Source organism: Takifugu rubripes, chromosome 16 (genome assembly GCF_901000725.2).
Source record: "Takifugu rubripes chromosome 16, fTakRub1.2, whole genome shotgun sequence".
Lineage (NCBI taxonomy): Eukaryota > Metazoa > Chordata > Actinopteri > Tetraodontiformes > Tetraodontidae > Takifugu > Takifugu rubripes.
The window spans coordinates 3,162,930-3,175,764 of NC_042300.1; the positions used below are offsets into that span (position 1 = coordinate 3,162,930).

General features: G+C 44.7%; 2 protein-coding genes and 1 non-coding gene across 5 annotated transcripts; 2 read left to right on the top strand and 1 right to left on the bottom strand.

Annotated features, from left to right (window-relative positions):
• Positions 1 to 103: 103 nt before the first annotated feature.
• cebpz (CCAAT enhancer binding protein zeta) lies at positions 104 to 7,262 on the top strand. 3 transcript variants are annotated; one of them, XM_029849565.1, is made up of 18 exons: positions 104 to 278; positions 613 to 875; positions 1,121 to 2,580; positions 2,698 to 2,929; positions 3,061 to 3,205; positions 3,397 to 3,485; positions 3,581 to 3,634; positions 3,714 to 3,816; positions 3,902 to 3,952; positions 4,032 to 4,098; positions 4,223 to 4,329; positions 4,405 to 4,462; positions 4,583 to 4,746; positions 4,966 to 5,013; positions 5,077 to 5,202; positions 5,274 to 5,329; positions 5,436 to 5,517; positions 5,706 to 7,262. In XM_029849565.1, the coding sequence occupies exons 2-18, from the start codon at positions 690 to 692 to the stop codon at positions 5,840 to 5,842; spliced, it is 3,165 nt and encodes a 1,054-aa protein (XP_029705425.1). In that variant the 5' UTR covers positions 104 to 278; positions 613 to 689; the 3' UTR covers positions 5,843 to 7,262. The 3 variants fall into 3 exon arrangements, with proteins under 3 accessions (XP_029705425.1, XP_029705426.1, XP_011610106.2); XM_029849566.1 differs by having other exon boundaries at positions 105 to 278; positions 4,966 to 4,998; positions 5,110 to 5,202; XM_011611804.2 differs by having other exon boundaries at positions 106 to 278; positions 5,110 to 5,202.
• Positions 7,263 to 8,463: 1,201 nt separating this feature from the next.
• trnat-agu (transfer RNA threonine (anticodon AGU)) lies at positions 8,464 to 8,537 on the bottom strand. Its single transcript has one exon. It is a non-coding gene; the product is annotated as a tRNA-Thr (tRNA).
• Positions 8,538 to 9,173: 636 nt separating this feature from the next.
• Positions 9,174 to 11,576, top strand: LOC101061289 (hepatocyte nuclear factor 3-beta-like). Its single transcript, XM_011611846.2, has 2 exons — positions 9,174 to 9,365; positions 10,415 to 11,576. The coding sequence occupies exons 1-2, from the start codon at positions 9,291 to 9,293 to the stop codon at positions 11,471 to 11,473; spliced, it is 1,134 nt and encodes a 377-aa protein (XP_011610148.2). The 5' UTR covers positions 9,174 to 9,290; the 3' UTR covers positions 11,474 to 11,576.
• Positions 11,577 to 12,835: the final 1,259 nt, after the last annotated feature.

Genomic DNA, 12,835 nt, shown 5'->3' on the forward strand with positions numbered 1-12,835 from the left:
CTGGATCCATCTCTATGATATATGTATAAATCTGTCTATTATATCGGCTGACTTCGTACCTTACCTCCTTTCAGCAGGGTTTTTCTTAAAGATTTTAGAAAAATAATGATTCCTGATCTGAAACCAAAAGTCTCCCTTGACCGATTGAAAGTACTGTTGTATTTCAGTGACCTAAAGCCTATATTATTGGTTTCATTGGATTCCTAGCCACAGGTTTTGTTTTGTTTTTCAAATAAAATATATAACAGGAAGCAGAGCAGCAAGCGTGGAATAGAAAGGTAAGAGAATAAAAAATATTTAAATAAAATTGACAACTAGAATTCAAAATGAAGAGAAAATCTCAAAGAAAATGATGAAAAAAGAGGAACATTGTATTTGTTTATATTTGTAGCGACTGATGACATTTATGATTTTAAAAGACGATTTTCCTACTTTGGAAAAAGATTTAACGAACTTGATTGGGAAGACCGACAAAATTATTGGACGATGACATTATTCTGTGTAATTGCGTAAAATAAACATTTGCTTTTTAAAAAGTGTGTTTAAGGTAGAGTTCGTGTTCAAATATTATGTTACAATCCAAATAATAACGTTAATATTTTTTGTGAAAAGTTGTGTTTTCAAGCACCGACCGACGGATGTGATGTCACCTTCCGCTTCCGAGTCACGTTGCGCGTGTTGTAGCGAGCATGGCGGCGAAAAACAAGCACCACAAAAAGTCTAAATTGAGCCGGAAAGTGACAAGTAAATACAAAGAAAACGACATGGAAGCGGAGGAAGATGGGGACACCGGGGATGTCGAAGATGAAAACAGAGCGAAGAAAGATGAAGAGGAGTTGAGTCTAGACGAGGTTTTACACTTGGGAGGAACACGGGTGAGATCTGATCGACACGTTCACACGTTTTTCACACTTATTTTCTTATCCTGCTCCTGAAATTGAATTAACGGATTTAAAAGATTAGTGTCGCAGCTGTAAAATAACCATGATATGCAGTTTTGCCATGAAACTCGACATAAGTTTAAATGACAGTGACTGAAGCAACAGAACTGTCTAATGTATAGACACCGTTTTAGTGCTGATGAAGCTCCGAGTTTTTCAGTTTTTCTATCACTCTTTAGGCTGACTACATCATGCTCGCTGCTATGGAGGATTCGGCCGAGCTTGTTGATGGAGGAAAGCAAGGAGCGATTGATGATCTGGAGGAGGGAGAGTTGGAGAAGTTCATCTCTAAACTGGGAATCAGGGGGTTTTCTGAACACCAGTTGATTGCAGAGACACCCGAGAGCAGTGTAGTAGGTGCCGGTAGGAAAGAGAGTAAAAAAGCCAAGAAAGCTCCATCAGAGGAGCCAAAGACTCAAGAAATTGTGAAGAAGGCAAAAGACTCTCAGACTGCAGGTAGAAAGAAGGTGAAAGTGAACAACAACGTGTTTGAGTTCCAGCAGAGGCAGGTGCTGCTGATCAAGCCAGGGCAGAAATGGTTCAACCTGGAATACTCGGCCGAGGGGACGACCGTCCAGCAGGATCCTTCCCTGGTCTCCCAGTACAAGACGCTTGCTCAGCGCCTGTTGGAGTCAGAGGCTGAGCTCTACCGAACCAAGAAGAACCTGCAAAAAGGAGCCAACTCTAACTGGATGAAGACTGTGGTTTCCTCTGGCACGCTGGCAGACAGGATGGCGGCCATGACGGTTCTGATCCAGGACGCTCCGCTGCACACACTAGAGTATGTGGAGAATCTGGTGTCTATGGTGAAGAAGAGGGGCAGCCGGCGGATGGGCCTGATGGCTGTAGACACCCTGAGAGAGCTGCTGCTGTCCGACCTGCTGCCGGAGCACAGGAAGCTCCGCCCCTTTAACCAGCACCCATTTGACCAGTTGGAGGAGAAATCCAGTGGAAACCGGGATTCCCGTGACCGTCGCCTTATCCTTTGGTACTTCGAGCACCTGTTGAAGCACCATGTGGCACAATTTGTGGAGGCTCTGGACACGGTGGCTCATGACACGGTTCAAGCCACCAAAGCAAAGGCCCTGACGACCGCCCACGAGCTGCTGTGCAGCCATCCAGAACAGGAGAAGGCGCTGCTCACCCAGGTGGTCAACAAGCTGGGTGACCCCGAGTACAAAACCGCCGCCAAGGCATCATACCTGCTGGAGACGCTGCTGCACAAGCACCCCAACATGAAGGCGGTGGTGTGCTGCGAGGTGGAGCGGCTCATGTTCCGGGCAAATGTCAGCTCGAAGGCGCAGTACTACTCTGTCTGCTTCCTGAGCCAGGTGAAGCTGACCCACAGCGAGGCCGAGCTCGCCACCAAGCTTATCACCATCTACTTCTCCTTCTTCCGCACCTGCGTCAAAAAGAAGGACGTCGAGTCAAAGATGCTCAGCGTGCTGCTGTCGGGGGTGAACCGGGCGTTTCCCTACTCCGCAGGGGGGGACGAGAAGGTGAAGGAGCAGCTGGACACGCTGTTCCGAGTGGTGCACGTGGTGAAGTTCAACACGGCTGTGCAGGCGCTGATGCTGCTCTTCCAGGTGATGGACTCGGAGCAGACGGTGTCTGACCGCTACTACGTGGCACTGTACAGGTCAGGCCTCCCCTTTCAAAACTTAATATTGCCAATCGTTCCATTGACTTCGGTTCAGAGGAGCTTTTTCTGAACCGGATTTAGAGGGTGAAACATCTTTGTTGAACCACTGTGCAGGAAGTTGTTGGACCCTGGGCTGGGTTCCTCCTCCAGGCAGAACATGTTCCTCAACTTGCTGTACAAGTCCCTCAAGGCTGACATCGTCCTGCGCCGGGTCAAAGCCTTCGTGAAGCGACTTCTGCAAGTCAGCGCAGAGCAGAACCCCAGCTTTGTCTGTGGAGCGCTCTTCCTCACCTCGGAGCTGATGAAGGCAAAACCGGGCCTGAAACTTCTGCTGCAGGGGAACAGGGTAAGGGGGACGGGTCACCAGTGGTTCTGTCTTTCCTGTCTTTCCTTATCCTGGTGGAAATTAGTTTTAATGTAAAGTAATCATATGAAAAGTTGGAAATAGACGCCCGTATTTATTTTTTTGGTTTACAGGATGAGGAGGATGAAGAGTTCAAAGACCTCACTGACGATGATGAAGAGTGTTTCGCGGATGCAGATAAGGAGGAGGATGGAGTGAGTGTAGAGCCGGAGGAAGCCAAGCCTGCAGCATCCTGGGTGCATCATCAGAACCTGGAAGGTCTGAGCCATCAGTTCCACTCTTCATTGTTAGAACAGTCCTTCGCATGAACACCCCTCTGGATTTAACAGAGGTTCCCTTGATGTTTTATTGTTGACAACAAAGTTCAGTTTTGTGAAATAATATTCATATTATTGTAAGATTGTTGGTGGCAGCTTTAACTGATTAAATGTATTTTTCTGTGTGTTTAGGAGGGAAACGCCTGCAGAGCTACGAGCCGCTGCACAGAAACCCGTTATACTGCGGTGCCGACCACGCCACATTATGGGAGTTACGCATGGTGCGACAGATTCTTTACCCGCTGATCAGATGTTGGCAGTTCGCATCTTTGAGTCGGAGTGAATATGCTCAGTTTTGCTCCCTCTCTGTCTGCAGCTCAGCCTCCATTTCCACCCCTCGGCGTCGCTGTTTGCTAAAGCCGTCCTGCAGGTATCCGATGAATCCTAACTTCTGGCATCTGATGTCATGTGATTCTCTGTTGTCACGGTAACGGTGCTTTGCTCCTCAGGGAGAGTCCATCGAATACTCTGGAGACCCTCTGCGTGACTTCACCCTCATCCGGTTCCTGGACAGATTCGTCTTCAGAAACCCCAAACAGCTGAAGGGCAAACGTACGTTCACACACTCACACACACTCAGACACACTCAGCTGAAAATTAATTTGTGAATTCCATTTTTTTAAATCATTTACCCCAGAGAACACGGGGGCTCCGGTGTTGAAGAGGTTACCTGTCAGCAGTTTAGCAGGTGAGTTTCTGAGGATTCTGTTCATATTTCAGGATTTTCTGGACAGATTTAAAATGTCGGTGTGTTTTCTTGTCATCAGTGAACTGTGAAGAGTTTCTGTCTAAAGATGAGAGTCAGATCCCCGTGGACGAAATCTTCTTCTACCGGTGAATTATTTAGAGAGGCACTTGTAGAAAATGTCTGGATTTCACTTTAAAGTGTTCCTTTTGATCTTTAAATTTGTCGTTTCAAAACACAGAGGAAAAGTTTACATTGTATTTTCTCTTAAAGCTTCTTCAAGAAGCGACAGCAGGAAAAGATTAAGCGGCGGCCAAAGGCGGATGGGGACGAGGAGAGCGTGGAGGACGTAGATGATGAGGAGTTTGAGAAGATACTGGGTGAGATGCAGCAGCAGCAGTTTGAGCCGACAGACTTTAGCTTCAATGTTGTTTTGTGATCATGTGACTCGACAGACTTGTGCGAGGGGGACTCGTACTTCACTGTCGCCGAAGATCAGCTGGATTTCGCAGGGTGAGAAGAAAGAGACGCAAATACTGCAGTATTCAACATATAGAAACGTACAAAAGCAGAAGCAGCTGAAACAAACGACTTTATCGGGCTGGAGATCTGGATGGTCTTTTCTGTCCTCAGACACGTGAAGGCCAAAACTAAGAAGTCGGAAGAGTCAGATGACTCGGACGTGGACGATCTGGATGATGAAGAGATATCTCTGGGCAGCATGGATGAGGAAGACTTTGAAGATGAGTTGGAGGAAGAGGGAGGGATGTTCATGGATCCTGATGATGATGATGAAGGTCAGCTTGGTTAATAAATTATTAGAAGGATTTCAGCTGATTCTGTTATTAGAATTGGAAGAAACTGTTTTTTCATTTTCATTTTGAGTCGGTGTTTTGTGTAAAATTTAGTGTTTGTGGATCAGATTTTTCTAAAATATTCAATTTTGCAGCATATTTCATTTCATATTTCATTTGTTTACAGCTTCAAACCTTTACTTCTTTCTTTTTATAATTTAGTTCCTGAACTGGATGAAGACGATGATGAAGATGGTGGATCCCTCGATGGTGAGTTAAAGGAATTGCTATCCTTCTGAACAAAAGTGAAGGCAGGATTGTTTCGCACCACAGCAGCATTTAGTCTTAGCATAATTCACACTGCAGATTCTGATGACCAAGAGGCGGTTCCAGATTTAACCCCAAGGAAAAAAGGCAAACGTAAATCCTACGAGGAGCTCGACTTTTCTGGATCTTCGGGTTAGTTTCACTCTGGGTGATGTTTCATTTGAATGGAAGTGGCATCTCTGAAACACCTTCCTCCTCCTCAGATTTAAAACCAGGAAAGAAGAAAAAGGGCACGCCTACATTTGCCTTGGCTGAAGAGGTGAGGCCACGCCCCCTGCGCCCTTACTGGGGACATGTTGGAACTAAAAAAAAAATGTTTTCAAATTCTGTTGGGGTAATTGTTCTTTTGTGATGATTCCCATCAGTTTGGCGCCCTGCTGGACGAGAACGCCGGCTCTAAATTTGAAAACATCGGACTGAACGCGATGGCCAACACCGACAAAGCCGGTAGGAATCCTGGAGTGATCAGACCGTTCATCAGGACATGATTTTATTCATTCAGCTGGATTCCAGCAAAGTTCAACACTTCTCCCCAGAGAAGGAACCAAGACGCAGTTTTCTATCACATTTCCTTGGTTCAGATGATCAATACCAACAATTGAGTCCTTCCCTCACATCCTCTTGTCTCTTCTCAGGTCTGAAGCAGCTGAAATGGGAGGTTCAACGTGACGACTGGATCCAGGGCCGGGACGCCAAGTCCCTCCGCAGGAGGAAGACCACATTCAGGAAGAGGAAGATGGCTGGAGGAAAACACTTTGGGAAGAAAAAGTAGCTGCAGGCGCCGTTCCAGATCTCCATTCAGTCCTGTCTGGATGACCAGGCTTCGTGGTCCCGCTCCCGGATGCCATACACGCCTGCCCACTCATTGGACTTGTAGTAAACTGGGAGAAAAAAGAAAAGAAACTGGATTTGACAGGCAGCCAAAGTGCCGTTTGTGAATGAGAGCTTATTTTCCTCGTTAACAATCCAAATTTGACGTTCTGCCACCTCCTGATTCTTTGAGGAGGCACCTGTGGAGCACCCCACCATTGCCCAATGCTAACTAAATTAGCTTAAACGTTAGCCTGCTTCGATGGACGTTGAAGTCTTTATTCAAGAGTGAATAAGTTATTCTGAGATGGTCAGTTTCATTTTAACTGCTGCATCCTCCCTTCAGTTAATGTCCTGCTCACACGTGATAGTTAAAGGACACAAGGTGCTAAGCATCAGTGCTCATCAACTCTCACACAGATCTGCAGGATGATGCAGTTTAACGGTCTTTACACCTTCATTTTTGTTCACCTCATTACTTCATTGTTGTGTTTTTTTAAAGACATAGGGGCTTCAAGTTAACATTTTGCTTTCTTTACGGTCATTTTAACACACTAAAAGTTCCAGCAATAGGAGCAGAAATAAGATGCACAGACGCATCACCGTCGCCTCACAGCCAAGGCTGCTGGTTTGAAATCTAGGGGGCCAGAGGACAGACATGTGGCCTTTCCAGGGGTCAGTGAGGGAATTTACAACACGATGGTACAAAAGCTGAATTTTCGAGTTCATATAAAAATCAATATCTATGATGCAGTCACGGCGTTTGTGTGTAATATCCAGATTGACCTGTAGGCGGCAGTGTGCCTTTTAAAATTTCTTCACAAAATGAGGAGCATTGACTATGTAGCAACCATTCTTAAGTCTGGTTTGAAGCCATAATTCACGGTTTGTTTTCCACATTAAACTGGCTCCTCTTCTCCCTAAATAACCGTTTCTGCTTTCAAACCATTACTGCCAAAAACCACTGTTAATGACTCCTATACATCAAAATGGAGGATGCACATGGGCTTACCTTCTAGCACAGATGGGAATCTTCTGTTCATGGTGCTCCTAAATTCTGCAAAAGACAACTTCTTCAGCAACAGCGTTCTTCAGTGTATGTCTCGTCAATTGTTTCTTTTGTATCACCTTGACTTGTGTTCATCGTGTGAAAAAGGCTGTAGGCCCCCAAAACACCCAGCAGCTCCAGAGCAATTACTCCCTTCATCAGTTTATTGGCCAGCGGTTTGGAAAGCATCTGAGGAGAGATAAACTCAAAAATGCATCTTCATTTACACTTATGAGAAGTTTCTAGTTCCACAGGAATAAAACAAAATCCAAGTAACCAACGTCAAATAATTCCAATTCAATGCAACTAATTAGAACTAAAAAGTAAGAGTAAAAAATTTTTCGGACCTCTAAGTTATGTTTTGCTGTTCAGTAGTAAATATATATATATTATACAAAAAGGAAACCAAATTACACCCATGTCATTTCTATATATCCGTGTGACTGTCACTGTTAACTGTTTCAGTGCAAGCTGCCAAATGAAATTATAATTACATGAAATGATCAAATAAAAACAACGTTGTCCTAATCTCGGTATTATTTATGCCACGTTATATTGCATCTTCCTTATATTAACATTTGGTAACGCTTCTACATATTAGTGTAAACTGAGGGACGAAAAAGAAAGATAATGTGCATTTATTTAGATTTTTGGTTGGTAGACAAGCAGAAGGGTTGAGCTAAAACTGAGCACGTTCGCGACGTTATTTATGTCATTTTGTCTTCTCTCTCTCTCTCAACTTCCTCGTATCCCCAACTCTAACAACAGTAAAAACAAACCTTTAAAAGTGTGACAGACACCTTTAGAGCGATTTTAATGGACAGTAAACTGCTCCAAACTTTCGTCCTTGTGTTTTGATGAGGCACCTAATAAGCACTTCCGGTATACGGAATCTCGTTGGGCTCAAAAGGCTTCTTAACAAAACGACAAATAATTTTCCATCAGCACGCATGTTAATTACTAGTGATTAAAATGTGTGTTTTGCTAAATAGTTGGCTTTTTAGTGTTTTCCATTTGTTTTAATAAACTCATTTGTATATACTCGTTTATCGTGGCAGCAGGTGCCAGTTGTTCATAAACAGGAGGTCCTGGGTTAAAATCCCAGCAGTGCCTATATCGTCCTGGTAGAAGTTCTAGAAAATAGAAATTCTACAGTCTACATTAATTGTTGTTTCTGTGCTACATTGTTGTTTCCAAGCGCAAATTAAGTCTGAGTTTACTCAGTCGGATTTATTTAACGAATAGTAATCGTGTCCGTGTTTGAAAGCCAGCAGTGTCTCTTTCACGGGATTCGGCAGAGATGTGGCGTCTGAAATGATCCAGTTCCACCGGATAAATCCATACAAATAGCTTTTATTGAATGCAAATAAAAATGAATAAAAAAGGAAAAGTCCATAATAGAAATTAATATATTGAAAAGAATAAAAGAAAGAGGACTATTTTTCCATGACACAGAGATAAAAGATCATTTTATTATCAACATCAAAATTCAATTATATCTAGACAGACCCAGGAAGCTAAAGACTTATGTTAAAAGGCACTGCTGGGATTCGAACCCAGGATCTCCTGTTTACTAGACAGGCGCTTTAACCAACTAAGCCACAGCGCCTCCGATGGCTGTGACGTCACTAACCTGACTCAGCACTACTATTGGGGGGGTATTTGGGAATGTTCCAGTGTGTGGGTGTGGACAGGTGACAACAGGCCTGTGTGCTGAGAGCAGGGTGGTCCAGGGTCTCCTGTGTGTCCCCTGGCTCCTGTCAGAGGACGAGCAGGTAAATACTCACCCACTATAAAAACAGAAAAGACTGTGGAGGAGGAGGAGGATCCTTGAGCTCATCATTGCCACAGAGATCAGGAAAACCCACAAACATGGAAGAACATGTTAGTCCGCCTCCTACATTTATTTTTGTGCATTGTGTAATTTTATCATGTTTACCAGAGTCTCCACATTAATGCACTTAATGTGAATCTATGCACCAAATGTTCTGTGATTAACCTAAAACTCATGGCCGATCACTGCCCCTGGTGATCGACCTCAACAACCATGATATACAGCGGTGACCGAGCACCTTTTTACTGCCCATCGGCTCTTTGAAACCTTAAATCAAGTTTAATCTGAAGCCGCGCTCGCGCTCATCGAGAGGCTGAAAAAGTCACTCGGATCTAAAGGAGGCAGCTGATTGGACGTCGGCCTAAACTGCAGTAGCACGAGCGCAGGTGTCACGCGGGCTGAATCAGATTCTGTCCGGAAACGCGGAGCTGCAGCTCAGTCCCGGTTCTGATCAGACACCGGACACACTGGACCCGGTTCCGCTCACCTGTCTCGTTTTCTGGAGGTCGCGCTGTTTGGGGCGGAAAGATGCTCAGCGCCGTTAAAATGGAAGGACACGAACTTCCGGAGTGGAGCGGCGGGGGTTACTACGGAGACAGCGAGGTCAGAGCGCGAGGAGTCCCCACGGTTCACGCGCACAGCCGCTCGTTCGTTATAGCGAACATATTGTTAGAATTTATTTATTAGCATTTATTTATTAGCATTTATTCAGCTGTGGAGACTTTAGCTTCTATTCCAAGGCTGCCTTTGAACGTAAAGTGCGTCATTTGTTTAGACGCGCTTCCTTAAGCTACATCTTTACAGTTAAATGTCATAAAGTGACACTTTCGACTTTTAACAGTTTCAGCGGAGAAACAGATCATTATTTTTTCAGCCGGTAAAATCAAACTTTTGTGTTAGAATAGCTGACTGCCAGCTTTTCTTTTTTAAATGAGATTTTTTAAAAATATATTAAAAATTAAAATAGCAATAACGACTTCGTGGTTCTGCGTTTTATTTGAAACATATTATATTATTTTTCATAAATTAGATTAAATTAGGTTAAAAATAGAGGTTTGTAATTAGTAGCCAAAAAGAGCGTGTTTTGATTTGTCTATTCAGTGTCCCTTGTTCACCCAATTATTTAGCTGTAATTTGTGTTAAATTTAGGTTATTGTTATTATTGTTTGCCAGCTGAACATTTTATTTGCCGTTGATGGAATCCGCAATAATTTAAAAGCCGTTTTCACATCTTTTACTTTATTCATCGGAACGGATTTAGTTAGTTAGCGTTAGTAAAAATCTTGATTTTTGAATTAAATTTTAATGGAATGAATAAAATTGAATACGTTTCATTGCACTAATCATTTCGTGAGGATAAATCTTGAAAGCGAAAAGCCTAAACTTAAAGAATTAATGAATAACCAAAAACATTCACATGGTTCAAACTGCTTTTAGAATAAAAACGTATTTATTTAGAATTTGACCATCTTAAATAAACAAACGGGTTGAAAAAATAATGATATATATAGTGACATATTGTGCCGGCGCATTTATCTCTACATTCTGTGACGTGGCGCTTTTTTTTTTTTTTTTATCTTTCCATTAAAATAAACTTCTGCGCCGCTCACATTGTAACTTGTTATAAACTTGACATATTTCTGTTTTGTCAGTGTTTCAACATGAACACCTGCTACATGAGCGCGCCTGACATGAGCGGCACAGGCCACATAAACGCGCACTACCTGAACCCAGTGGTCAACCACTCCTCAGTGCCGGCCGCTCTGTCTCATACCTCCGGGTCCATGGTTCCGGCAGGGGTCGGTGTAACAGGCCTGAGCACCGCGCTGCCTCCGTGCATGAGCCCCCTCAGCCCACCGCCGTACGGAACCATCCCGGTAGCGAACCCGGTGTTCGGGCAGACCTGCAGACCCAGGGACCAGAAAGCGCACCGGCGGAGCTACACGCACACCAAGCCGCCGTACTCGTACATCTCTCTGATCACCATGGCCATTCAGCAGTCCGATAGCAAGATGCTGACCTTGAACGAGATCTACCAGTGGATCATGGACCTGTTTCCTTTCTACCGGCAGAACCAGCAGCGTTGGCAGAACTCCATCCGACACTCGCTGTCCTTTAACGATTGTTTCATCAAGGTGCCTCGATTACCGGACAAACCGGGAAAGGGTTCCTTCTGGGCCCTCCACCCGGACTCGGGGAACATGTTTGAGAACGGCTGTTACCTCCGGCGGCAGAGACGCTTCAAGTGTGAGAAAAAGCCCGGTTCAGGTGACCGGGAGGAGGCGAGGAATCCGGACTCGGACGCTGGATCGGGCTCGAGGAGCAGCGGCTCGGACTCCCCGCAGTGCTCCTCTCCAACGCCATCAACCGATCGAGCTGTCGGGCTGGACGCCAAACGGAACCGGGAAGAATCGCTGCCCTCCAGCCCGTTTCGCGTCCCCTCGTTAGCGCACAGCCAGAACCTGTTCGCGACCCAGCAGCACCCGCTCCTGCTGCAGGAGCCCGCACACCCGAGGATCGAGCAGCACCACCCGCAGCACTACTTCGACCACCCGTTCTCCATCAACAGCATAATGTCTGAGCCGCAGCATTATAAATTCTCTCCGGAGGCCATGTACGAGTGCCCGGTATCGGCGGCCAAAGCGGGCCTGGAGCCGCCAGCTGGAGCCGACAGCAGCTACCAGCGCGGGGTGTTCAGCAGGCCGTCGTGAGCGGGCCTGCGGCACCAGCGGTGGTTTTCTACATGTGCGAAGACAGAAAACATTTCTAGCAACGCTTCTGTCCTTTTCTGATAAATAAATGGGCCTCATTTCTGAAAAGTTGCCTTTAATGGATCAAAAATATCTGCATGAATGACAGATCCATCACATGTCGAACTTTGCAGTTTCCATAGAAATACAGAAAAAAAACACATTTCACAGAAAAATGAATCATTTGACAGTAAAAGTCTGGAGTTTATATGACTCTTTGATGGTTTCCTGAATTTATCTTCCTGAAGTTTCCAGCTGACAGAAGATGATTGAGATTAAATAATGAGGTCAGACTGTTTTGAGTTGCTGCTGATTTATTAAAGCGTAAGAAACTTCTATTGTCTCTGTAACTTAGAAAGTCTCCGACGTTATACATGTTGCTGCCCTTTGACCTCTGAGCTCAAACTAGGTTTCAGTAATAAACCTGAAAGAGTTCCAAAACTAGAGGTCTAATTCTTCCATGTGAGAAGAGGAATGTGGGGAAAGTTCCTCCATCAGCTTAGGTATCAAACATTGCAAACCATCAAAAGTGTCCTTCTCTCTTCATCATGGTCACATATTAAAGGTCCTGCCTGAAGGTGTGAGGGTTTTTTTTAAAGTCTATCGGCTGTGCTGAATAATCGTGACCTGAGCAGATCCACGTACGAGAGGTTCCTCCTGACTCCTGAACTGCAGCATGAAGCTGGCGTTAGCATGAATGAGACAGGTTTCACCCATCACGTCTCTGCTCCCTGATGTCGTACTCTTGAAGATGCACTAGATGCTCCTCGGCCCCTGAAGATAATAAATAATTCTGGTTAATAAAAACAGCCGAGAATGAAGGTACCATCTGAGCCACCTGGATCAATCACAGGCTTCCTTCAGCGGATCAATGAGGAGGGTCTGCAGTTCAGAACATCATGTTTGCTTTGAATTAAGACTGAAACACAAAGAAATGGATGACAAGATCTTCATTCAGCACAAAGTTAGTTTAAAATTAAATGAAAGGGTTCACAGATAAAGCCCAGAGAAAAGACGAGAGCAGTCCCTCCCCACAGCTGGAACAACTCCTGCACAACTGGATTTCTTTAAATCAGGAGGTTCTGTGGAGCAATCACATCATTGCTAGAGAACGTCAGCAGAAATTCATATTTTCTCGTCTGACTGGAGGTTTCAGGGGGGATTTAAATCTTCAGGTGAAAATAAGTGATTGAACATTCAAATCTCCCGTCATCCGTTTCCACGTGTGATGAGTCAGTTCAGCTTCTCGGAGATGCTGAAGCTTCAGGACAAAAATCCATCGTAGATAAACAGCAGTTTTCTTTCATGGGCGTCTACAATGAC

What these genes read in the sequence shown, in the direction of transcription:
- LOC101061289 (XM_011611846.2), top strand. Translation starts at nt 9,291, where the DNA reads ATGCTCAGCGCCGTTAAAATGGAAGGACACGAACTTCCGGAGTGGAGC. An exon ending in GTTACTACGGAGACAGCGAG is followed by an intron (nt 9,366 to 10,414) that starts GTCAGAGCGCGA and finishes CTGTTTTGTCAG; the next exon opens with TGTTTCAACATGAACACCTG.
- cebpz (XM_029849565.1), top strand. Translation starts at nt 690, where the DNA reads ATGGCGGCGAAAAACAAGCACCACAAAAAGTCTAAATTGAGCCGGAAA. An exon ending in GACGAAATCTTCTTCTACCG is followed by an intron (nt 4,099 to 4,222) that starts GTGAATTATTTA and finishes TTTCTCTTAAAG; the next exon opens with CTTCTTCAAGAAGCGACAGC. An exon ending in CATTTGCCTTGGCTGAAGAG is followed by an intron (nt 5,330 to 5,435) that starts GTGAGGCCACGC and finishes GATTCCCATCAG; the next exon opens with TTTGGCGCCCTGCTGGACGA.